General features: G+C 35.8%; 3 protein-coding genes and 2 pseudogenes across 3 annotated transcripts; 1 reads left to right on the top strand and 4 right to left on the bottom strand.

Annotated features, from left to right (window-relative positions):
• The first annotated feature begins 5,573 nt into the window (after window positions 1–5,573).
• On the top strand, window positions 5,574–11,312 carry LOC143609320 (lipase-like). The gene is made up of 9 exons (XM_077084102.1): window positions 5,574–5,702; window positions 9,496–9,561; window positions 9,905–9,952; window positions 10,024–10,091; window positions 10,166–10,238; window positions 10,319–10,480; window positions 10,562–10,753; window positions 10,812–10,900; window positions 10,969–11,312. Exons 1-9 carry the CDS (start codon window positions 5,613–5,615, stop codon window positions 11,141–11,143), a joined length of 963 nt encoding a protein of 320 aa, XP_076940217.1. The 5' UTR covers window positions 5,574–5,612; the 3' UTR covers window positions 11,144–11,312.
• LOC143609342 (coatomer subunit gamma-2-like) lies at window positions 6,646–8,379 on the bottom strand. The gene is made up of 5 exons (XM_077084118.1): window positions 8,011–8,379; window positions 7,877–7,927; window positions 7,159–7,272; window positions 6,868–7,068; window positions 6,646–6,753 (listed from the first exon to the last, which is right to left on the bottom strand). The coding sequence occupies exons 3-5, from the start codon at window positions 7,201–7,203 to the stop codon at window positions 6,646–6,648; spliced, it is 354 nt and encodes a 117-aa protein (XP_076940233.1). The 5' UTR covers window positions 7,204–7,272; window positions 7,877–7,927; window positions 8,011–8,379.
• Window positions 11,313–11,688: 376 nt separating the features above from the next.
• On the bottom strand, window positions 11,689–14,286 carry LOC143609319 (vacuolar protein sorting-associated protein 36-like). Its single transcript, XM_077084101.1, has 8 exons — window positions 13,967–14,286; window positions 12,929–13,267; window positions 12,642–12,845; window positions 12,412–12,563; window positions 12,264–12,333; window positions 12,049–12,184; window positions 11,893–11,977; window positions 11,689–11,811 (listed from the first exon to the last, which is right to left on the bottom strand). The coding sequence occupies exons 1-8, from the start codon at window positions 14,276–14,278 to the stop codon at window positions 11,718–11,720; spliced, it is 1,392 nt and encodes a 463-aa protein (XP_076940216.1). The 5' UTR covers window positions 14,279–14,286; the 3' UTR covers window positions 11,689–11,717.
• A 1,302-nt stretch (window positions 14,287–15,588) lies between these two features.
• LOC143609336 (pentatricopeptide repeat-containing protein At1g11290, chloroplastic pseudogene) lies at window positions 15,589–18,066 on the bottom strand (annotated as a pseudogene).
• Window positions 18,067–19,272: 1,206 nt separating this feature from the next.
• Window positions 19,273–21,912, bottom strand: LOC143609328 (cyclin-A2-1-like; annotated as a pseudogene).
• Window positions 21,913–25,716: the final 3,804 nt, after the last annotated feature.

Here is a 25,716-nt window from a genome sequence, read left to right as displayed (position 1 = left end):
TTGGATTTGGATTTGGAATTGGAATAGGAGCAAATTACGGGTTCGGGCCATCATTAACGGCTCCGGTGGGTTTTGTGTTGGGTGGGTGGTGGGGTCTGCAAGATATGTGTATGTGCTTTCATACTTCTTTTAGTTGTTTGTGATCATGAGGTTTAGAATAAGTTTATTTCATGTGTCAAAGCTTGATGAGTGTATAGTTTTTTAAGTAAAAGGAGATAAGAGATTGGAAATATATGTTGAATGCAAGTTATAAGGCTTTTGACTCGTGTTAGATGCTTTAATTATCTTATATTATTATTATATACTTTGTTTTAAATAAATTGTTTTCTTTAAATTTATCTTACATACTTTGTTTTCTTTTCTTAATTTACTTGGAGCATGTTTGGATTGAGTTTGAAAAATACTTATTGTCTTATTTGTGTTTTAAAAAGCCAATAAGTTAAAATGTATTTGGCAATCACAAAAATCTTTTTTATTTTAGCCTTTTGAAATTGTTAAAAAGCAATTTTCTAAAAACCTCAAATCCTGGCTTTTTAAAATGACTTGTTAAAAAAGCCAATAAGCCAATAAGCATTTTTCAAACTCAATCCCAAACATGCTCTTAGTTTGGAACATATTGGTATGCACATACATGTATTTGAATTACTATCTTGATGATATGTATACTAGATAAAACTACTAAAAACATGTTTTAAACTGTAAGACCATATATAATGGTACTACCGCACAAGCCGTAGGGGGTGGGGGGAGCGGTGTGGCACCGCCAAGGTGGAAAAATGTGGAGAGCAAGATGGTGGAGTGCATGGGTGGAGCACTACACAAGGATGAAACACAAGATAAAAGATACGGTGGAGTTATTGGGAGAATCTAATGTGGCTAGTGGCTAGCACGGCATGTGCGGGAATACCGCCACCGTAGAGTGGGTGTTGCGGGAGTGTGGCGTGACCATTGCACATCTCTAAGGGTATTATATGTTTGGATAACAGCGTAATTATATTATATGGTTTTTACTTCTTATTAGAATAACATATGATCATTCATACTAGCAATTGATATTTTTAAAGTAAACTAATGGTGAAACAAATGATACATATATTAGAGATTGTTTTATTTATGGTTATTGTTATATTAATGCTGTTGTTGCCATTTAAAAAATCACTAAAACATTATTACCACTTACAACGTTTCACTATAGCTTGATATACACATACGCTAGTTTGATTAACATATGGTAACAAAAAACTTAGTACACATTGTGCCCTTTTAAGTCCTCGTCAAACACTAACACGTGTATGTGTGTACACGCATTAATTCACAGTTTTATATGCGTTGGTTTGCTATGCATATCCCAAACCACACGTTCTTGCGCACAAACCATATAAAATACACTTTGAACAAATAGAAAAAATATCTTAATACTATGTGTAATGGAAGCCCAAGAGGGCATCATCCATGACCATGCATCATTTTCCGGGGCATTAAAGGGCGTTAAACACCATTATGTGGCTGCACGGGGGTGCTAAGGGTGAAGGCGCTAGCATATTGTTGGCATTAAAATGAAATAGAGGTATAGACCAATCAAACGAAATCATTTGGTTATGAGTGGCACCCTCTTACGTAACCACTACGCACAGTCATCGAAGTTGAAACACATAACAAAACCACGAGAAAATGTTGACTAGAGGTATGTTAACGTAATTACAATGGAATTTTTTATTTTTATTTTATTTATGCATCACTGAAAATTTTAATATAATATTTCTCCATTTAGAATTTAGTTTGCATTCACAATATATGTTGTAACACCATAAACATTAGTATCTTACCACCTTATTTGTGTGTATGAACAATTAAGGGTAAAATAATTATGAAACTTGTGCAAATCATAATGTTTCCTTTGTTTCTAAGTGTACTTTTTAAACATGTGCATATATAAAATTAGACCAGAGGTTTCAATGAGAAGAATAGAGAAACATATAAAGGGACCATAGGGATCATAATGATGTTCTAAGGAATAGTATTTAGCATTTTGTCTGGTTTAATTGTTATTATTCACTTCAGCAACGGTTTAATATATATATTTCATTCCAACTTCATTTTTAACAAATCACAAATGTATACATGACTGATTCATTTGTATTATTCACTTCAAGAACGCTTTGATTAAAATTTTATAAAACAATTCCCTACATTCATTAAGATTTTCATATCTACATTCACCGCCCTCAAAACTACCTCAACAACATGTGACAACGTATGTGGCAAATACACGAACCATTCATATGACTAGTGATTTAGGGTCTAATACAAGATAGACGATTAAAAATTGAGACGGACCGGATATTTAAAAATATACTTTTATGACATAGCTATATAACCTACCACTTAACCATAAAAGTCCTATTTACATTGTGGTCCATTTCCTATCACCATCCCTTTCGCAGCCACCGTCATCTAGATATGTTGCATTTTAGATGTCATCTTGTAAAGTTTGTCATTATAGCGACCTCATTCATCAATTCTATATTTAACCTTCATGCTATCTTTAACAACCCACCCCGTTTATGTAACCTTTGTTCAACCTCTTAACATCTCTCATCATCTCACATTATCGAGTTTGGTAGCTCTTATAAATCTCCCAAACTCAAAAACTTACAAAATGTAACAAAAATATATTTAAAATGTAACAAAAATATATTTAGTGTTAGACGAGTATCAAGTGTTAACTTAATGATTTGTTTTGCAAATCCGCACAAATGAACAATGCTTTGATTAAATTGGAATTAAGTGAAAATTAGCAAAAAGTTTTTACTATTTCAATTAAGATTATTTTATTTTATTTATTGATTTATTTATCACTCAAGTCCTTATATTTTATTTCTTGTACCACATATTTTTCAACCGGTCGATCAATGAAGCGATATTCATATGATAGTTAGTTCAACGACCGGTCTAAAAACAATGCATATTATATATTACTCGGTGCGATTTGTGATTTGAACTTTTGCTACCAAGGCTGTCATCATCTAAAAGTTATACATCATCTAGAAGGCAGGCATATGCGACAAGAATATGCTCCCTAGAACTTTCATGATATAAGAATATTATTATGTTATTTAATTAGTATAATTATTTTATTTTTTTTAACGACGTTTGGAACTACCCCAAAACTGAGTTAGTCTTCCTGGGACAGGCTCTCAATCCATACTGATTTTGAGTGACGTTTCAGGTCTGACTCACCCAGAAACACCATCAAGAAAGAAACCCACTATTGTAGAAAAACCCCCTTAATTCATACTTCGAACCTGAGAAGTTAATATCTAAAGTCTTAATCATCATACATATGTCATTGTGTTAAAAGACCAACTACGATACAATTAGTTTATATCTATTATACTTTGGAACCATGGCGAAACTCCTATTTATGATTTTCTAGTGGATACATGTTACAAGTAATTAAGATTACTTATGAAATTTGAAACAATCATATACTTGATAACTACTGGTATAAAACTTAACTACAGATTTAATAAACAAAAAGTTGTCATTTAGTTTAATAAACGGGTTAATTATATAGGGTTAGGTAATAATAGGAAGTATAGTTTTTATAGGAAGGATAGGAAGTAATCTTGTCCATTGATTTTTAAGATGGAGGGTTGAGATTAGTTTAGGTGGAAATGATGTGTGAAAACAAGGGGAATGGCATAAATATAATAACACATTTGTTGACTTTCTCTCTCCACATGCTAGGCACGTGCTAAATTCTCCCATCATTTTAAAACGTTCTATAACTTTTTTTACGACGTTTTTATTGAAAAACAAATTCACCATAATAACGAGTGTCTTTTTATATTTTATATGAGTACCATATTATTATATAAAAATTAAAAAAAAATTAGTGGGTTTTTTACGTATTCTGTTTTACCAAAATTGTGTTATACAATTGTATTTATTATTGTGTTTTTTTTCTCATTATGTTTTTTTCCATTGTGCCATACAATTGTGTTTTTTATTGTGTTTTTATCATTGTCTTTTTTTTCATAGTGTTTTTTTCCATTGTGTTTTTTACATTATGTTTTTCATTGTGTTTTTTTAGACTTTTCCGGCGAGGTGGTGGCGGTGGGTGACGGTTGTGGTGGTGATGGGCGGTGGAGTGGTGGTGGTTGTAGAAGATGAGTGAAGATGTAAGTGGGTTTTGAAATTAATTTAAGTGGGTTTTGAGATTAAAGTAAGTGTATTTTGATTTTAAAGTATTAAGACTAAAATACTATCCTTCCTAGCCTTCTTAGAAAAATCAAACTTCTTATTTGAACCTAACCCTAATTATATATATAGTATAAAAGATAAGTTTGATGCCACAAAATTTCTATTTTGATAAACTTTTATTTTGGTATATAATAGATAGTTTTCACTCAAAATACAACTTGACTTCTAGCATGTTGGTTGTGTGGGAATGTTCTTATGCCTAATGTGGTTTGCCATCCAAGTTCAAATCTTTGCAATGGCATATGTTTTTTTTTTGCTAATTCAATTTGGTGTGTTGTGTATATCTTTTTTTATTTTTTAGTTTTACTTATGCTAACGTAACGAACATGACGGAAACCGACCAAATTTGTTTAGACTCGTCGTCTCGCGCCCGGGTTTTACAAAGACCGAGTTTTACCGACCGACGCTACGCCCATAACGCACGTAATCGAAATCACTTGAATTCGCGTCGACTTACAAATTCAACGCCCGAGATTGACAACACTTGAGTTTTACCACCGTCTGAGTTTACACGGCACAACGTGCCGGTAAAACACAAGTTAGTATACGTAAATATTTGATTTTTTTGTATCATTTTGATTTATATATATTAAATGAAAAACGAGATATGGAATAAAAGAATACATAATTTCATATAGTTAAAATATACATTCATTATTGAGTTATAGTTACAGCTATCATTTAATTTTTTTCTTCTTTAGAGGAATAGTAATAATACATAAGTAGAACCGATTACGGTTTATGAGTCAAGGCAACACCAAACTTGAGCTAGGTAAGCTTACGAACCAAACAAGCCCGTTCACAACGAGCCAACATCATGTGAGGGAATTTTAAATCTTTTTCAAACAAGCGAGGGTGGACGGATGGCCCTAGATGAGGCCGATGCCAATCGTTCCCACCCCGTCATGGCTTATACCGAGCCTTAAAGCAACCCGATCACCTTTAACCTTGATAGGTGAAAGATGAAGATGATCAAACAGTAGAAAATTAAGTTGTCACCTACATGAATGAGTGAAGGGTATTTTAAAATAATAACAATAATAATAATAATAATAATAATAATAATGGTGGTGCAAATACTGCAAGCACACGCCATTAATTCCCATCTTCACTCAATAACTTCATAACCGACTAATTTCTCGAATACCTTCTGCGTATACAAAACCGCAATCAAATTATTATTATTATTATCCGATTAGATGGAGCAAAGATGGTGGATAATATTATTGCTAATTACAATCTCTCTATTTGTTGTTGCTTCAACCGCTAGAGGTGGTAACAGTCCTAACTCTTGAACTCATTTTGCCCTAAAAAAATTATAACTTTATGTAAAGTTCAAGCTTTTTATGGACACAGGGATGATAATCAAGCATAAGGTTGACTCACCTGTGTACAATCACACACTCACCACAATTCTGGTGGAATATGCTTCTGCAGTAAGCTCAGTTCATTAAATATATCGGTTATCTGTCCTTGGTAAAATGTATATTGACCTATGTTGGACCGATCTTTGACTGATATATCACCAATTTTTCCGATATCAAGTCTTAGTGTTTAGTGTTATTGTTTTAAGTCTTAATAAGCTCCTGCTTGCTACAATTGTTGGCGTTTTTTAAGTTGCAAAATGTTAATTTTTTAATCATGGGAGAGTATGCTGAATTGTTAGGGGGTGTTTGGTACAGAGAATGGAATTGTAGAGAAATGGAATAGAGAAATGGAAATGCAGAGAAAGGGAATTGGTCTGGAGAATGAGAATTGACTGTTCTGTTTGGTAGTACAGAGATTTCAGTTGAGAAATATAGCTGAGAATCATTTCTCTTGTTTGATACATAGAAAATAAACAGAGAATTATATCAACTTTATCATTAGCACAAGTATTTTTTTCATAACAAATATTTATTAAAAAATAAAAAACATATAAAAAGATGCATAAATTCCAACCAAAATATGCATTGATCAAACCAATTCACATACAAAACATAGTTTTTAAGCAAAAAACATCAACCATAGTTAAAACCAATTCACATACAAAACATACTTCAACCATACACAACTATCCCATTGAACCATCGGTATACAACTCGACCATCTCAATTTTCTCTTCTATTGTCAACGCAAGAAAAGAACGTCCTAGATCCACATCTTTACCAATCAAATGAGCTGCTTTGAACCGTTTTTTCGTAGTGATACCTGGTAAAGCTATCATGTTGTCTTATCTGCAAATATATAAAGTTTCTTATACAAACAGAACAGGTGTTGAAAGTTAAAGCAGGTTTAGTTTTTATTTTTTAACAAGGAATTGCTAATTATATAAGTTTAAAAACATGGTATAGCGAGAAAGGGAATGACAGGTATCCAATCAACATAAGGCAAATGTTTTCATACCTGGTGGAGTAGAGCAAGTGCATGAAACTGTACAAGTGCAGCCCTTGATTGAACTGCTTCTTGTACTTCATTACTCCATCTTTTTACAATCTCAGGGTTTGTCTAAAATTTCAAATAAAAGAAAAGGCAAAATAAGTAAGGACTGTTAAAAAAATATCTTTGAAGATAAATATAGAACACTGCACATAACACAATCTCCCAAATGCTTAGTTGTACCTGGAGTATATGGATACCACTGACTAAAGCTGCACTGGCAACCACAGGATTCTTGTCAACAACAGCTTGCTTTAAGTACCTCTCAATTTGAGTAAGAAGTGTTGCATCTGTAATACGGCATAAAACACAGATTGCATTTGCTCGATACACATCAGTTTTGCTATTCATATCCTTCATGAGTGAGCTTGTGACCATTATAACCTTTTTGTGAACAAGAATAACATGTCATTCAAACATTAATATATCAAGATTAAGTGGGCAAAGAAAGGATTACAATAATCCTATAATAACCTCATCAGAAGAGGGTGAGAGCTCCTTTATAATCAAATAAACCATTCTTCTTAAACAGACGTCTTTAGACTGGAAAAGTTTTGTCACGGAAAAGAAGACTTCTGTGGCTTCAACCTACATTGAAAAATATTAACAGAAAGTCAAAATATGACATCTATGCTAAGTATAACAAACTCATCTGTAATTAGCCATGTGGCATGTAACACTTCCATAAACTTTAAACACATGATTATCCACAATTCCACATAAATACGTAGGAACTAAGAGTCTAAGATATCTAGTAATAACACTACTTGTTTAGTTAAATTGTAAAATTTGTATATTGGAAGTGTTCTGTTTCATTTAGTTTAGATGCAAAAAAAAAAACACAACCAAAAGTAAATTATTGCAGGGTTTAGAAACATGTTTTGGTGCCCATATTACAAGAACCAAAAGAGAGAGAGAGAGAGAGAGAGAGAGAGAGAGAGAAATCCAAAGATAGAAACATTTGTGTCGCAACGTGAAGAGATGAAATACGATTTAAGCTTGTCTATACTAAAAGTGGAAGGTTCCAAATACGATTTAAGACACAAACTAGAGATGAAAACCCATCCCATATTTGTTCCTTATGTGACATGATATAACTATCTCAACATGAACCTATCCATAAATCTATATACAATTTGATGTGGTCTGTTTAGACTTTCAAGTTTAAACAGGCTTGAGAATGAGACATGACCTTTGTGAAGGTTTCCCCTTGATTTAGAAGATAAAGCAGCTTTGTAATAACCTGACAACAGAAGGATAAATCACATTTGTATGAATCAAAAAATCCTAATAGCAAGAATCATATGAGATGAACAAAACAATCACCTGTGAACACCTCCTTGAATCTAGCTGAGAATCATTGAAGACCCGGGCTTCTTGAAGAACTGCTCCCTTCTCAATTCCAAGAAAGGGAGAGTACTCTGCAGCACATAACAAATAAATCACATGTCAAATACAAAAAACATAGTTTAAGATCCCATAATTCAATAACTATTAGGTAACTGAGATTGAAAGATCTATATCATCTTCCACTTATTTAAAGTGTGTAAATTATACATGACTATGTCATCTTCCATTTTTTTAAACTGTGTAATTATGCCTACAGGATACGTTTGTAAACTGTGTTTGCCTGGAAGTGCACATATATCATTTCTCTAATATCTTCTCTTCCAGGCTTAAATCACAATGATCTAAAACCTGGATTATAGTTTCATCAATGCTATCTGAATCAGTCGTACAAGAAGACCTAAACCTAAATCATCAAATGCCAATACTGTTACATCCAAACCTGGATTATAGTTTCCAACTAAATGTTAGTTTTTAATATATATATATATATATATATATATATATATATATATATATATATATATATAATTATGCATTATGCTAAAACAATCCCACCAAATAATTTAAACGAAAAATAAAAAGCAGAAAATAAAGAAATAAACTCTACAATCTGTATGACTATAGCATAAAAATAAAAATCAATCAATGGAAATTTAAACAAATAGCATGACAGAATAATATTATATATCATTAAACATTCCAAGAAAAAAATGAATGTAATTACTCAACAATTTATATTAAAAATAGATGAATTTGTTTGTTACCTAAGCCCTCAAGCATGCGCAAAGAAAACTCCCAGGAGGCAATCGAAGGTGGATCTAAGAAAAAAATAAGTTAAAGTTTCAAGCGACTTACGAATCCATCATTATGGATCTTAGCAGATGAAACCCTAGATCTAAAGCTACACGGACCAAAAATGGTAAAAAAATCCCCTATACCTTGGCTCCTTCGTTCCAATCATCTCCATGGTTAAGCTTTAGATAAGGTCGGAACTACTAACCTTTAATTCGTAGCTTAGATAAGGTTATTGAAGGAATAGGTGAATGTTGCAACCGATTGGTGAGTGACTGTCGAGATAACGATTAACAGGAGGCAATTGGGTTGCGGTGCTATCCTTGCTGAAGGAGGAAAATAGGAGAAATGAAAAGGAGGAAAATGGGAGAAATGAAACCCTAGAAATAGAGAAACAAAATCAGAGAAATGGAAATGGTTTATTTCCATTTCTCACCTCTTTCTTTCATAAACAAACAAGAGAATTCTTTCCAATTCCATTTCTCACCCCTCAATTCCCTCTACCAAACACCCCCTTAGTGTTAAATTGCTATGTATATAAATTCTGTATGATATTAAAATTACTGAATATCCGATATTTTTCCGCATTAACTGCATAGTTAATTATATACTATAAAAGGAACTAGGGTACATAATAAGTTGATAAGAAATTACTGTGGGATATTGCAGGTTTACATTTCGGATTTAACGGATCTTTTTACATGGACCTGTTCAAGATGTGATGGTCTAACCAAGGTATTTGTTGGTGCATTTGTGCATAGCAATCTTTCGGCGCAGCTTGTTGTCTGCTTGCCTTCTGTTTCGATGTAATCTAAACATATACGGTGATTCAAAAGAAATATTAATTATTGCAAAAAAAAAAAAAATCGTTTTTAGTAGGATCGGTTTTGCTATGCAAAAAGGGGTTGCCCGTTTACATGTCACTTTATTGTAACCGTTTGAAATTAATTGTAAAAGCACGTTGAACTTATTGTGATAGTTGCACAATGTGTTCGTTTTTTAAGAAAATAAATGAAATTACAAGTACAAAACGGTTTTAGAAATAATGCTCATGTTTGGTGTTATTATCTTGAATCAGGGATTTGAAGTTATAGAGCTCATTGTTGATGTTCAGAACTGCTTGCAGGTACATCTGGTTTGTACTGTTTTAGTGGCATTAACTTGATAACTTGATGTTGATTGTATATTATATTGCAGGCATTTGTTGGGGTTGCAGATGATCTTGATGCTATTGTTATTGCATTCAGAGGCACTCAAGAAACTAGGTATTGATTTTGAATATTGATTGTTGCTCATTTATATTTTGGTTCATATTTGAGTAACTTATTTATGATCATAGTATAATGAACTGGATTGCGGATCTGTTCTGGAAGCAGCTTGACTTTGACTATCCCGGTTGCACAGACGGCAAGGTGGTTGTTGCAACGATTTTGCTTATTGTGTTTGCACATGTGATATTGTTATTATTTCATCTTTGGTTCCATTGTTTCAGGTGCATCATGGGTTTTTTAGTGCTTATAGTAATACGGTTATGCGTTCGGGAATTCTTGATGGTGTTAAAAGAGCAAAAGATGCATATGGAAACCTTAAAATTATGGTAACTGGACATTCGATGGGTGGGGCAATGGCGGCTTTTTGTGGATTGGATCTTGCGGTAACTATCATTATTATTCCATCTCTTAATTTATTATCTGTCTTTTGAATCTATATTAACGGATTGTTTACGTTTCTACAGCTTATGTATGGATCAAACAACGTTCAAGTTACGACCTTTGGACAACCCAGAATTGGGAATGCTGCTTTTGCATCATATTATAGTAAAGTTGTACCAAATACGTTTAGAGTGACGCATGCACACGATCTGGTCCCACATCTGCCTCATTATCAGTATTTCCCACAGAAGACATATCATCAGGTAATCGTGTTTGTTGACTTTTAGCAATTTATATGGATACATTTCAAATATATTTTCTTTCCATTTGCAGGTATGGGTTTATAACATTGGATTAGGGTTTCTTACGTATCCAGTTGAGATTATCTGTGATGGTTCTGGTGAAGATCCTGAATGTAGCAGGTAGATCAAACTATTTAATTGTATTAATTATTTTGATGAAATTTTAACTGCTTGTTGAATATTTTCAGATCGGTGTCGGGAGATAGTATTTCAGATCATTTGACTTATTTTGGTGTTGAAATGGGGTGTGATGTACCAAGCAAATGCAGGATTATTATGACCCCTGATCTTGCTTCTTATGGAGAAGTGGATAATAATGGTAATTTTGCCTTGAAGAAGGAACCAAAAGTGAGCGCTCAGTGACTCAACTCGTTTCTTCATGTATGTGTTTTAAGGTTTAGGGTTTAGTGTAAATTTGTATAATGTATAATGTATAGTTCTTGTTACGCTTAATATTTCCACATGTTCGAAATTCTTTTGTTGTGTCATAGTCTTGAAGGCATTCAGAATGCATGATTGGGCTCCAAATTTCTTTATTAACAGTCTTTTAATCAATGGTTGCAAGCCTGGGACTTGTTATCTCAGGGTGTGTGTTCTTTGTTTACATCATTATGTTTATGTCAAATTTACTTCAACAGCAACACTAGGAATAAATCAATAGTTTACAAAATAGTCTGTTTGAACGCTGTCACAATTGTCTCTGTAACTCCAAAAAAACTCAAGTTGTGTACAAATTATTACCTTTTGTATTCAACCGGCTCGTTAAATATTCATGTTCCTATGCGTAACATGAATATTTAAATCAAAATAAAATCAGGAGAAATTCCTAAAATACATATTCTCCTTCCTGGACCATATGAAAGCTGCTCTTCCATATCTTCTTTGAATTTACTCTCCTTATCTACACAAAGAAAACAATCAGTTAAAAAACCATGGATTATCCGCATGACCTACGTCTAGTGGAAAACAACCGACACCTGGAAGCAATTGCAGCACGAATCCATGAATCATAAACTCCATATTCTCTCACTCTGTAGAGAAGCAACAACATTTCAGTTAAGCATTAAAAAAAACCGATCACGATCATGAACATAAACATTATTATGACTTACGAGTATGGATCATTAGGATCAATGTCTTGAAATATGTTGACATAGAAACGAAAACCATCTGGGCTCACATCTCTACATAGAAAACCTTAAGGGGAAAAAAAAACTTACTGTTAGAAATTGTATTTTATGTCACTAAAATTTAATTAAAATAAATACCTTTACTCTCAGCAGCAAGCAGATGCTCTTTGGCCATAGCCGGAGCAATTCCAAGTGTTCTTGCAGCATCAGTCGCACTAACCCCGGCTTTTAACGCGTCAGGCTTTTGTACTAATGATCTAATCCTAGATAACACCTATATTTGCACCATATGGTTCCAGTAAATCCTAAGTTTATGTCACATCACATATAAAAAAGTTTTAAAATTTCAGTACCTCTTCGTCACTGTGAGACTTATTTTGTATGACCATAACACCACTTTCAAACTTCTTAAGCATTACAGGACTGCAGTTAAGCCGACAAACGAACAGAAATTAGTAATCTAATTCAAGAAAATGAAGAAACGCAAGACCGTATGCATACACGTTAAACTTCTCCCATAGTGAACATGCACGCAACAAATCATCAGGTGAAATTAATTCTGTCCCTCGAGCCCGATTAAACAGGCAGTATACATCTATCAGATTCATTATCCCACCAGCTCTCTCTAACGGAATTTTCACAAAATCAGCCAACTAAATTTATAACAAAAAAGATTAAAACTTTCTCAAATTTGAATTCACTTATATAAAACTGGCAGTTGGGAGTAAAACCTGACGGGACAACTCTTGGTGGTATAACGCGCCGGCTGATTCTTTAGTAACAGGGGAGACAATACCGACACTTAACAACCAATCTTGCATTTCTTCTTTAGACCCCATTTCTTCATCATTTGCTGCATTAGCTTGAGAAGATGATCCAGAAAGCAGTTTTTGCCTCATTTTCTCGGCTAATGCCACCATATCTTTAGCTTTATTCTAAATAACAAACACTATTATTCAAGAATTTAAATCTACAACAAACCCTAAAATATTCATTGAACATGTAATTACAGGCATACCATTAAAGCATTTAAATCTTGAAATGCATCCTGCAAGCTCTTATCAGTACTCTCCCACATCTCCTGCTCCTTTCTCAAAATTCCCGAAACCCCAACAACCGGCATCTTTATTGCCAACCCGGTATCAGCATTACTCGACCCCCCACCATCACCCAACTCAACCCGACCTAACCCACCTTCTCCGGAACCCGAAACCGAACCCTCCCACGCTCTCTCCCTCCATGCCTCCCGAAACTTCCCCACAAACGAATCCGGATCTGATTTCCCACGAAAAACCAATGTAATTACAGTGGACTTAGAGCCCCTCTCCTGCACTTTTCCATCAGGCGTAATTGATACCTGGAATCAGTTAGCGTTGGTTTGAAATTTTGTCTCGTCATGTATAGGGCAGTAAACAAACCACACGCCCAGCCAACAGTTCGAGAAGTTTAATAAATGAATGAACACGAACAATAAATTTTGTTCGTTTAGTTAAATGAACGAACACGAACAGAGGCCACGTTCATTCATTTGTGCTCGTGAACATTCTATAATGTGTTCATTTACGTTCGTTTGTTTATGTATCGTCAGTTAAACGTTTGTTTTATGTTTTTATAATCTTTTATTTGTAACAACCAACCTAACATTTAAATTTTATAATTTTATTACTTAATGTTCACTTCGTTTCGTGAATGGTTTTGTTTTATAAAGACTTGCTTTAACTAACAACAAACCTAACTTGTGCTTCGTTTGAATAAAACCACCGATTGGGGAATGATTATGTTACTGATCATTATTATCTCAACTCAATTTAAATCTAACTTACATGTTCGTTTGCGTTCGTGAACAAGTTCAATTCCTTAACGAACAAAGACAATCACGATTTTCGGTTCAGTTAGCATTCATGAATAAGTTTAATGCTAAACGAACAAACATAAAAGAAGGCTTCGGCTCGGTTCGTTTACAGCCCTAGACTCCTAGTTTCTTACTAGCCGGGTTTATTACAATAATAAAAATTTAAGCTTTTAGAAAAGAAAAAGAAAGAAATAATCTTGATACCTGAAACCTAACCCTAGGGCTGGCAAACATGCCCTTAATTGACTTCTTGGAGTGAAAGATATGAGTCACGGCGGCGAGTGGGACAGCCGCCGGAGATGACGTGGCATATGGGGTGGTTGATTCGGGGTTAGGGAGCCAGATGAGACGGTGGGTGGTGAGAACGAGGAGGCCGGATTTGAGAATTGGGAGATTTGGGTTATCGTCGTTGACCAGGTCAACGGAGGGTTGTAAGGAGGATTCGACTTCGCCGGGGCGGAGGACTGGGCGGCCGCTGCTGGTGGTTTCCGCCGGTAGCAGCCAGTTTCCGGCCATTGCTGGGATCACTGATTTGTTTGTTTGAATCTGATGGGAGATTTAAGGGTGGAGTCAGGATGATTTCGAGGCTGGAGCATGAAATTAAACGAGAGCAACTTAGCTACTCGATGTTGAAGTTAAATGACCTTAAGATCGAGTCAACGAGCCGAGTCTGGGTCGATTTTGACTTAATTACAAAAATATCCAAATCAACTCAAACTTTTTATAGCTGGTTTTATTCAAGCTTTTTATCAAACGAGTCACGAGTTCGAGCTTTTTAAACAGTCCTAAAATGAATATATTATTTATGTTGGGTGAATGGGTGAATCATTAACTCATAAGTTTGGATGAATGTACAAAATAGGTTGTTACTATGAATTATGAAGTGACATGTTTTAGATAAACTCTTTTCTTTTTCTTAATAGGTTTTTATACTCTTAATGGAATGTTTTAATGGGATTTGGTGTTTCAAGATGCATCTATAAATGGTTTAGTTTTTTGTGAAAAAATGTTTTAGAATATCTTTTGTATTGTTTATGAAAAGTATTTAAAAGTAGTTCAGTTTTTGTGTATTTGAACCGCTTTTATTTGAAAATGTCGGCTATCGGTATGACTGGAAACTGGATCATGCGATTGAATTGAAATTCAAACCATCTTTTTTTAAAAGATTATTTAGTAATCTATTTGATACTTAAACCCTTTTATATAACTATTTAAGGTTTTATACTTTATATATAACGTAAATTAAAAAAAAAAAACAGTATTGTTACATTTTATTTTGAATTCGTTATATGTTTATATAGTTGGTTTTTAAATTTATTATGACTGATTCTGTTATGAAAATGTGTACAAGTCATTATATATTCATCAAGTATTGCTTTTATTTGTCTTGGAAATTATGATGTTTAGCAAAATGTGCTTTAATAGTTGAGTTGAGTTGAGTTGAACAATAATAGGTTATGAAATAGAAATTATATGAAAAACTACGAGAAAATAGGTGGGACAAAAAGATGAAGAAGTATATAAAATCCTAAATATATTTTAACTATAGTATTACATGGGTTTGTGTTGTGTATTACCAATGATTCCTCAACAAAAGGACATGGTTTCTGATGATACGCGAGTGAAAGGGTGATACACTAGCGGAGGTCAACTGTCACATATTACACATATTTACGTATGCATTAATTGTTGTTACACGGGCAAAAGTAGATACGCAACTTTGGATTCGCGTATACCATGGCTATATACTTAATTTTTGGGAATTTCATCGTTGAAGCATAAATCCACTATGGAGCTGTTGAATGACATTACGCCTCAAAGAGATGTTACCAATAATCTCCACAAGAACAAACCCCGTTCTTGAAATGATGGAACCGATGCAAGTCTCGTACATTGATCTCCCTGTTCTCAACAAGCGATATAAACTTAGTCGCGGTATGACAATCGCCACACACACGAAGGTTCTTTCTAATGTGTATAGTTGTTCCTGGACGCGTGTTCAAAAGCCCATAAGCAATAGCAAGTTTCTCACTATGAGTACTCACCATTTGTTCTTGCAGATCATCTTCAGCATCATGCATCAAATCACTAGCAGGCACATAACCGACACCTTTAATCTTATCAACCATTTTTTCAAGAAAATCATAAATCCTGCTAGAATCATAATGCCATGAGCTTCCAGAATAAAAGGTATGAACTTTATTTTCTAACTCAACTGAACTATAACCAGGTGTTTTCTTTATCCCTCTTTCTTCCATTTTACCCCTGATTTCACTCACTTTATCCCACATCGAAGCCGACGCGTATATATTTGCTAAAAGTACAAAATACCCGCCATCATTCGGGTTTAACTCAAACAATCTACCTGCTGCCATTTCTGCAAGTTCAGCATTTTTATGAATCTTGCAAGCACCCAACATTGCACCATAAACATTGACCTCGGGTTCAACGGGCATGTTCTGAATGAAATCCCAAGCCCTGGTTAGCTCACCTGACCTACCTAACAAGTCAACCATGGCCCCATAGTGATCCATTGTCGGCTCGATTTCATATTCAATTTTCATTTTGGAAAAATACTCAAACCCCTCTTCCACAAAACCCGAGTGGCTACAGGCTGAGATGATGCATAAAAATGTTATCTTGTTTGGTTTTATGTCTCCAGCTTCCATTTCTTTAAACAGTTTTATAGCTTCTGTTCCATACCCGTGGGTCCCATACCCGTCAATCATAGCATTCCAAGTTGTCACGTGTCGGTCATCCATTAGATCAAATAGCTTTCGAGCGGTGGTAATCGCTCCACATTTAGCGTACATGTCTACAAGAGCGGTTTTCACAAACACGTTTTTATCCAAACAAATTCTTATTACGACCCCGTGGACCCACTTTGCTTGGCGTAATACTGAAAATTCAGTGACGGCTGCAATGATGCTTACCATGGTGAACGAATCAGACTCGATGTTTTTGATTTTCATGAGACGGAAATGATTCAAAGCGTTGACTATTTGACCATTCTGCGCGTATCCAAGTATCATCGCGTTCCATGAGACGAGTGTTTTCTCTTTCATGTTTTTAAATATTTCAGCAGCAATATCGACACGTTTACACTTGCAGTACATGGAGATTAGACTATTCATGACTGAAACATCACGGTTTAGTCCTAATTCACTGACCAATGAATGAATGAACTGCCCGCGAGTGAGATCACCTGAATCAGCACATGTGTGTAGAGCTGCCATAATGGTCACACCGGTTGGCTTAACTCCATTATCCAACATTTTTTCAAAAAGAGATATAGCTTCCGCATGATCACCATTTTCTGCATAGCCATCGATCATTATATTCCACGAGACCACATTTTTACTACTCATTTTGTCAAATATCGCACGCCCAATGCTTAAACACCCACATTTCAAGTACATGTCAATTAATGCAGTGGCAACATTTGCATGACGGTCATACCCTGACTTCAAAACATATCCATGAACCGACTTCCCAACTCTCAAATAACCAAGATTACCAATAGCAGGCAAAATGGAGATAACTGTGACCGGATCCGGTCTCAGTCCTTCACTTAGCATCTGTGAAACTAACTCCATCGATCTCCCCGCGAAACCATTCTGAGCATAGCCCGCAATAATCGTGTTCCAGGACACCACATCTCTCTCAGGCAATTTAACAAACACCTTGTATGCATCCTCAACCAACCCGCATTTCACATACATATTAACCACACATGTCATAGCATACACATCCCCTTGATGCCCATTAACAATCATCAGCGCGTGCACCTCTTTCCCTCTGCCAACAAGCGAATTCTCACCACAACCCTTCAAAAGATAAGTAAAGTTATACACCACCGGCTGCACACCGTCGTCCATCATTCGACAAAAGAACGAAAACCCATCAAAAACTGAAGAATTCAGAGCATACCCTTTAAGCATTGTGTGATAAAGAGCTTCATTTTTATGTTCAACTGGTTCGAAGACACGGGCGGCTTCGGTTAAGCTGCCGTACTTGCAGAACAAGCTCACGAGCTTGGTTTGAAAGAGGTGTTCTTGGTAGAGACCGTTTTTGATGATTTGTGGGATGATTTGGTGAAGCTCTTGGATTGAAGTGCAGAGTTCTAAGAGGATTGCTGCTGGGTGTTTGTAAATGTGAGCTGGGATGTGGGTTCTTTGAGATAGTGTGTGTTGGATGCGAGAAGATGATGATGATGATGATGATGATGATGATGATGATGATGGTATTGGCTTGTTATTGGTTTCTTGCCTGATTTGAACGGAAGCAGAGACGGAAGTAGTCATTTTTTTATTGTTGTTGTGGATGATAATATGATATGGCCAACCTCAAAAGGATCATGTTTTCAAGATGGATGACTTTTAAAGGGCATTCACACCCATAAACCAATTCAAACCTTCACATTATCGTCATATTATATTCTAAAATTTTTATCAAAAAACCCCACTTTTTCTCCACCTATAAACCAATCTAAACCCAATTAAAATATAATAATATGTGTATATGTGTATATATATATATATATGATTTGTGTGTAGTGGTTGTGGTGGGGCCACTACAAACCCACCTCTTAAACGTTTGAGAATGCAAACCAAACATAACACAAACGTTTGTTTCTACCCATAAACCAATCCAAACCACATGCCATGTCACCAAAAACCAATGGGTGGAGATGTTCTAAGCCTAAATAAACACAACTAGTGTCGTCAAGGTTATTGGCTTGTGAGTTGTTTTTTTAGTTCGGATTTGACTCGTTTGCTAATATCAATTAATTTATTTACGTCTTTAATTAATTTTATGTATATATTTTGAAAAAAATCCTTACATTAATTTATTAAATGAGCCAAAGCTCAGCTATGCAACATTGCAATGTGATATTAATACATAGAAATTCAAAATAGATAAAACTTAAAAATATACAAGACTTAGCATTGAGCTCGATAACTGAACGATCTTGTAGGGGTATGGTACTAAAACCCGGTTCTACGACCCTAAATCTATTATGTTTGGCTTATTTCATTACATGGACTAATACGATGTTATTGGGCCGAGGGGGTTTTGTGGAGGTAACCCTAACTGGGCTAGGCCCATTAGGGTACCATGATGGTGGCCATGAGACTCTATATAAGGAGGTCTCCACCTCCTTATCGTGGGTCATGCTCAGTAAGAGCCACCACCACTTTTTGTGTCTGTGAACAAGAAATCCTCAGGATATCTTAGCAGTCGCCTCCACACCCCCGAAACCATTGCAGGTCTCGACATTGCAGGTCGCCGGCGCAGCCGCAGTAGCAGAAGAAGATCAAGACGTGGTTCGTTCATCTCGAAAATCCGTGGAAACATCGTCATGGATCAGGTAAGATTCATTTCGTGCTTCGACATTAATGTAAGAAAAAATAAATCAACAAAAACTGAAAATACAGAAGCTCCAAAAAAACGAATGACCCCAGCGGATAATTATCTCGTTGTATCTCAAAACATCAGCAACACGGGCACTAGGACAGCGGTCTCACAGGCTTCTGGGAGGTTAATGTTGCAACACTTTTGTACTGTCACAAATAAGATACATCAAAACAATATCCAATCCAGTCCAATTATGTGAAACAAATTATGTGACAACGCATATATTTACCTTTTGTTGCTTGTACTTTTGGCGTATAGCATGAAGTGGGCTCACATTGTTAAGTTGCAGATCTTGGAGGGCCAGAACTGTAACTTTCAGTTCTGATGCCTTGTAACTAGTATAATGTTCCAATGTAGCATTCTGCAAAAAGATTAAATATGTGGGATCAAGTTGACTTTTTGACTACTGTATTATTAACATGGCTTCTTTTCATTATATAATTATAATAAGTTGTATAAATATATAGTTTTTGAAAATAAACACTGACCCATGGATCTTCTTCCTGATCAAGTGTCCACTTGGCTAGGTATACAGCTGAAGCAGCTATGAGAGACGGTAAGAACTTAAAGAAACGGTACTCAGTTTGAGTTAACTCGGTTAAATAGTTTGCCAGGAATTCAAGTTCTATAACTGGAGCCTGCATATAAAGACAGTTTATGGCTTCATCCAACTGTTACAGTTTCATAAGTCTGTTTGATGAAAGTTTTTAACATTATGTTAATTTACCTTATAAGAACTTTGTGCTGCCAAAAAGAATCTCCTGAAAAATGAAATGGAAACATTTAGCATTGAAAAAAAGGTGTTAATATGTTATCGATACCGACTACAACCTCAAGAACTTTTTGGCAGTTGGAACAGAAAGCTGAAAGCTCAATGCATCCAGTATTTGGTGCTCCATCTCCAATACCTGTTAGGTAAAATCTTAGTTAATAAAATTCAGATTATTATGTGGATTTATGATGAACTTAGCATACATCTGCTCTTGTGTAGGTGCTGTCGGTGATGAGACAGAATTCTTCAACATGAGGAGCACAAATTTCTTCGTACTTCCTAAAACCAATGATGAGAAAATGTATTTGATTAGACATGGTATAGATATCAGTGGACAATTTTCTCACAAACTAAAAAATATGGACAGTTTAAGTGACTTCTAGAAGGCTTAGGCATCTTGATAAAGGGAAAAGAAGAGAACTCACGAGGCGAGAAGCATGCATGTTATACCAAGCAATTGGAGTCTTCGTTTTGCGATACATTTCTTAGAGAGAGAAAGATCAATAAGAGCAACTGTTAGGTAGAATGTTTCTGAAGCTAGCCCATACTCCTCACAGACCTGAATTCAATATAAAAAAAAGAAGGAAAAATATTTTTTTTATCATACATTCATGTGCAACCTCCAGGAACCAATCAAATAAAATCAGAGCTAACCTCCATTAATAAGAATGCCCCGCATTTCTTGTGTGATTTCCAGCTGCACTGTTTTCATATAATCAACTGAATGCCTCCACTTAAGCTGTGAAAAAACCAAGTACCATAAAATAAGTTGAGAGAAGATAAGATTTCCTTTACAGAAAACAAGAAAAATATAACAAACATAATGTCACATATAATGTATCATTCCAAGTAGTTGGACTGGCTAATGAGATTCATGGAGTTTCTCTTTGTGTCTAGGTCTTCTAAACACACACACACACACACACACACACACACATATAGACAGAGAGAGAGAAAGGTATTCTCATAGGCATATAACTATAGATTAAAATAAGCATAATGCCACATTTCAGCAAAGAGAGTGTAACAGGAACTGATATTTTCACCCAAAAAAAATATGTTATTTAAAAGTAAAACCTTGCAACTAGTGAAGTTTGGTAGTTGTTAGAAATATATAAAAACTCAGAGACAAAGAAGGTATTAACCGATGAAGGGAGGTCAACAGCAATTCAGACCTCTGCAGTGCGTAAATTGTCATATATTTCTGCAACATATAAGTTACATATCTGAGGACCCTTGTGCTTCAGATCTATGGCAATAATGGACTGATCATTTGAAGCTTCCACTTTACTGGCAATCTTGCTTTCTCCAGCATTATGAAACACTAAATTGTGCATATGTGGTTGAATTGCTATATCATTTTCTGCAGCCTTTTCCTTTTGCTTATGAATCTGAGGGTCCACCCAAATAGATAATGCCACACTGTCATTCTTCTTGGCAGTACATCTTTTGACCTGCTTGCTAGTCTGCAACAAACAGAAAGTTTAAAAAAAAAAACTTACACTATGTTGTTTCCAATCATACCAATCTTCATTGTTTTATATTGTATAAACAAATAACATGTAATATTTGTAAAAAACTGACAACTGATACAAACATGTACCTGTACTTTCTTTCCATTGGCATCCTTTATGCTAAAATTATCAGATGTATTATTAGTGATATCCTTAAGAATGGCCCTTCTCTTGGTTCGGACGATGGGGGCAACATCAGTAGAAGACTTGTTATCTGATGATGTTCTTTTGGTTTTTAGTTGAAGGGTCTGCTTATAATCCTGTTTCACCACATGAGGTAGTGGTGGCCGACCCCCTGATGCCCTTAGTGCTTTTGCACAAGCTCTAGTAACTCGTCCAGTGGCCACTTGGTTATTAGACGCAAGTGCATTTTCATTATCCATGTCCCTTTGCCTTGAAGAAGATCGGTGGTACCTGATTTCAGATTGACTTGTTTTCCATGAAATCTGCACCTAAAGCATTCACATTGATGTTAGTAAGTAACTGTTATCATATTTATTGTGAAATACAACTACGGTCCACTTGTTATGTGATTGGAATTGTAAAATGGTAAATGTTTGAGCAAACTAATGTCAAAATGCGCAGTGACTGTAATTTTCCATCTTGTTTTGATTTAAGTATTGAAATCCATAATGTGTAAGGTAATACATAACACGGTTACTGGTTGATAATTTCTTAAAGTTGGTACAAATCATATAAACTATCAAGTCATTTACAGGTAAAACATTATTATTGTAATGCAGCAAAAATCATCAACCAATAATCAAATATGAAAATCCATCATTACCGTTCCTATCTCAGCTTTCTTTACCAATTGTTGTTGTCCAATTGCTTTAATTTTCTATTGTTGCATTGAACTCTTGAAAACCAAAACTAACAGGCTATATAAATAATCGATCAAATAAACTCACGAACCATTTTATATATCAACACAGAACTCTTCTTTTGGTGTATAAATGTATTTGCACTTCCACAAACACATTTTGCTTATAATCGAAGGCAAAATTAAAACAAACTTTTGAATTTTATGATTCCTAAGTGTCAATTAGGTGAATTATAATTATAAACTTAAAACCGTTTCGGATCCACAGAAGGTAGATCTCAGAAACCTAAATTAAAATAAGGTCAAATTATCAAACAGATAAAAGAACAACATATTAAATCCATTGATTGATAATAGAAACTTGGTAAAACCGGAATCTGAATACAACAAACAAACCATAGGGCCACATATATATAAAATAAATAAATAAATTCTAGTGTGTAGCCAAGCTAGGAGCGTCAGAATAATACTACTGCATTGGCATCATCCATCCGTGTCAACCGAAAACAGACTTAGGCTTTGTTTATTATTCATCTTAACAAATTGAAGTTAACACTATTCGATGTTAGGTAAATCAGCAATAGTCAAATCCAGAAGATAAAATAGAATCAGTGTATGAGCTCACTCTGGTCAACAATGGAGTAGTCTAGAAAGAAAGATTAACACTCGAGCTAGGGCTCCGTTGAATTGCATATTGCCATATAGATTGGTAGCTAGCAATGTGTGCTAGTGTGTGTGTGTGTGGTTGTATATATATATAGTGGCTGTATATGTATGTATATATAGAGAGAGATGGTGAGAGCGGGATGCAGGTACAGTTCAAAGTTCAAACTTCCAAAATCTTTGGTTTTTTTTTTCCTGAAAACTCACGCACCCGAAGTTCACTTATGCTCACGGGATCGAACCGATGATCACAAAGTATTGTAAGTGAGAATCAAACTTGGATCTTAGTAACCCGATCTTTCAAAGTCTTCTTTGGAGGGAGAATTTTGATCCTTGTTCAAGATTATTATTTATTTAATGTCTTTTATGTAAAAAGTAAATACTAATTAATAGATAGTCACGTTGTTATCTATAAATTAATGAATTGATCCTTGTTAACAAATGCTTATTTCATAGTTTCTATTATCATGATTTTTACACTTGATTATTTACGTGTTATACATTTTGTGAATTAATTTATAACTATTTGTATACTTTAAACCTTTTTTTATAAACGACGTTAACTTCTTGATAACGGTAGCTCTTTTAAAAGGTTATAATAGTTAGTCGCTTACCAATCTTTTCATACCCAAATTCGATCATATAACAGTGGTGTTCTACCCCTTTTAATAAAATAACTCTTGTTTGATTTGAACCTGATATCCCAATATTTTAAACTAAAAGTAATGGTTTAACTAAATGTAGATAAGTAGCTGGCACTTAACTGCAACATACGCAAAAGACTCTTATTTTTTTTCGCAAATTTTGTGTAATGATTAAATTGGGTAACTAAATAAAATAAATCTTAAATATATTAGGCTAATATGTATGAATGTGATTATTGAATAATTGATAGAATCCCTACTCTTTGAGCCCTCACTATCGTTCATTCATTAGTGCCCAAGGGGATCAAGCCCCTTAAACCCCCCTCAACAAAATCTTTATAATGGTTTAGCTAGTGAAATGGTGATGTGTCAGGGGCACCACCCCACGACAAACAACCTAATATAGATCTGTCGAAGCACGAAATGAATCTTACCTGATCCATGACGATGTTTCCACGGATTTTCGAGATGAACGAACCACGTCTTGATCTTCTTCTTCTTCTGCGGCTGCGCCGGCGACCTGCAATGTCGAGACCTGCAATGGTTTCGGGGGTGTGGAGGCGACTGCTAAGATATCCTGAGGATTTCTTGTTCACAGACACAAAAAGTGGTGGTGGCTCTTACTGAGCATGACCCACGATAAGGAGGTGGAGACCTCCTTATATAGAGTCTCATGGCCACCATCATGGTACCCTAATGGGCCTAGCCCAGTTAGGGTTACCTCCACAAAACCCCCTCGGCCCAATAACATCGTATTAGTCCATGTAATGAAATAAGCCAAACATAATAGATTTAGGGTCGTAGAACCGGGTTTTAGTACCATACCCCTACAAGCCCCCCCAAGTCCAGTGTTGCTCCTGGGCGCGCAAGCGTCTAGGTGGAGCGCTGGACTTTATAAGGTGTGAGGCGGTTTTTTCCCTTTTCTTTGGCCTTGTCTTTATTGTCTGAGTTTTGAGAGGCTTTCTTCATGATGGTGACATGTTGTAATAAAAGCCTGCGCGCGAGGCGACTTACAAGCTATAATAATAATGAAGCTCGCGCGTGAGGCGACTTACGAGCTATAATAATAATGGAGCTGGCGCGAGAAGCGACTTACGAGTTATAATAATAGTGGAGCTGGCGCGAGAAGCGACTTACGAGCTAAAATAATAATAATGCCTGCGCGCGAGAGGCGTCTTACGAGCTTAGAATAATAAAAGCCTGCGCGCGAGAGGCGTCTTATGAGCTTTGAGAATAATAATTGAGCTGGCGCGTGAGGCGACTTACGAGCTGTGAAAGTAATAAAGCTTGCGCGCGAGAGGCGTCTTATGAGCTATAAGAATAATAATTGAGCTGGCGCGTGAGGCGACTTACGAGCTGTGAAAGTAATAAAACTGGCGCGTGCGGCGACTTACGAGCCTGTAGAATAATGAGAGCCTGCGCGCATGGCGACTTACGAGCTGTAATAATAAAGAAGCTGGCGCGCGAGGCGACTTACGAGCTTGTAGAATAATGAAGCTGGCGCGTGAGGCGGCTTACAAGCTGTAAAATAATAAAGAAGCTGGCGCGCGAGGCGACTTACGAACTTGTAGAATAATGAAGCTGGCGCGCAAGGCGGCTTACGAGCTTGTAGAATAATGAAGCTGGCGCGTGAGGCGGCTTACGAGCTTGTAGAATAATGAAGCTGGCGCGTGAGGCGGCTTACGAGCTTGTAGAATAATGAAGCTGGCGCGCCAGGCGACTTACGAGCTATAATAATAGAGCCTGCGCAAGTGGCGACTTACGAGCTAAGAATAATAAAGCCTGCGCGCGAGAGGCGTCTTACGAGCTGAGAATAATAAAAGCCTGCGCGCGAGGGGCGTCTTACAAGCTGTAGCATAATAAAGCCTGCGCATGAGGCGTCTTACGAGCTAAGAATAATAAAAGCCTGCGCGCGAGACGACTTACGGGCTGTAAGAATAACAGCTTGCGCGCGAGGCGTCTTATGAGCTGTGAATAATAAAGCCTGCGCGTGAGGCGACTTACGGGCTACTTTATGTCACGCGCCACGTGCAGATGTTGCATGCACGTGCGCGTAGACTTAGGTTTTGTGTTATGCGCCACGCGCAGATGTTGCGTGCGCGTGCGTGTAGACTGTGACA

The sequence above is a fragment of the Bidens hawaiensis genome, unplaced genomic scaffold, assembly GCF_021521415.1.
Source record: "Bidens hawaiensis isolate Kalapana, Puna unplaced genomic scaffold, B.hawaiensis_p1.1 tig00419544_1, whole genome shotgun sequence".
Taxonomy (NCBI): Eukaryota; Viridiplantae; Streptophyta; class Magnoliopsida; order Asterales; family Asteraceae; genus Bidens; species Bidens hawaiensis.
Note: the sequence above shows the minus strand (reverse complement) of the source record. Positions and strands in the feature narration are given on the sequence as shown.

Coding starts and splice junctions, on each gene's coding strand:
- LOC143609320 (XM_077084102.1), top strand. CDS start 5,613: ATGGACACAGGGATGATAATCAAGCATAAGGTTGACTCACCTGTGTAC. Junction 5,703..9,495: donor TGGTGGAATATGCTTCTGCA/GTAAGCTCAGTT, acceptor GGGATATTGCAG/GTTTACATTTCGGATTTAAC. Junction 10,901..10,968: donor GAAGATCCTGAATGTAGCAG/GTAGATCAAACT, acceptor GAATATTTTCAG/ATCGGTGTCGGGAGATAGTA.
- LOC143609342 (XM_077084118.1), bottom strand. CDS start 7,203: ATGGTTTATTTGATTATAAAGGAGCTCTCACCCTCTTCTGATGAG. Junction 7,069..7,158: donor TCTCACCCTCTTCTGATGAG/GTTATTATAGGA, acceptor GTTCACAAAAAG/GTTATAATGGTCACAAGCTC. Junction 6,754..6,867: donor GTGGTATCCATATACTCCAG/GTACAACTAAGC, acceptor TTGAAATTTTAG/ACAAACCCTGAGATTGTAAA.
- LOC143609319 (XM_077084101.1), bottom strand. CDS start 14,278: ATGGCCGGAAACTGGCTGCTACCGGCGGAAACCACCAGCAGCGGCCGC. Junction 13,268..13,966: donor GCCCTAGGGTTAGGTTTCAG/GTATCAAGATTA, acceptor AACTGATTCCAG/GTATCAATTACGCCTGATGG. Junction 12,185..12,263: donor AGTCTCACAGTGACGAAGAG/GTACTGAAATTT, acceptor GTGCAAATATAG/GTGTTATCTAGGATTAGATC.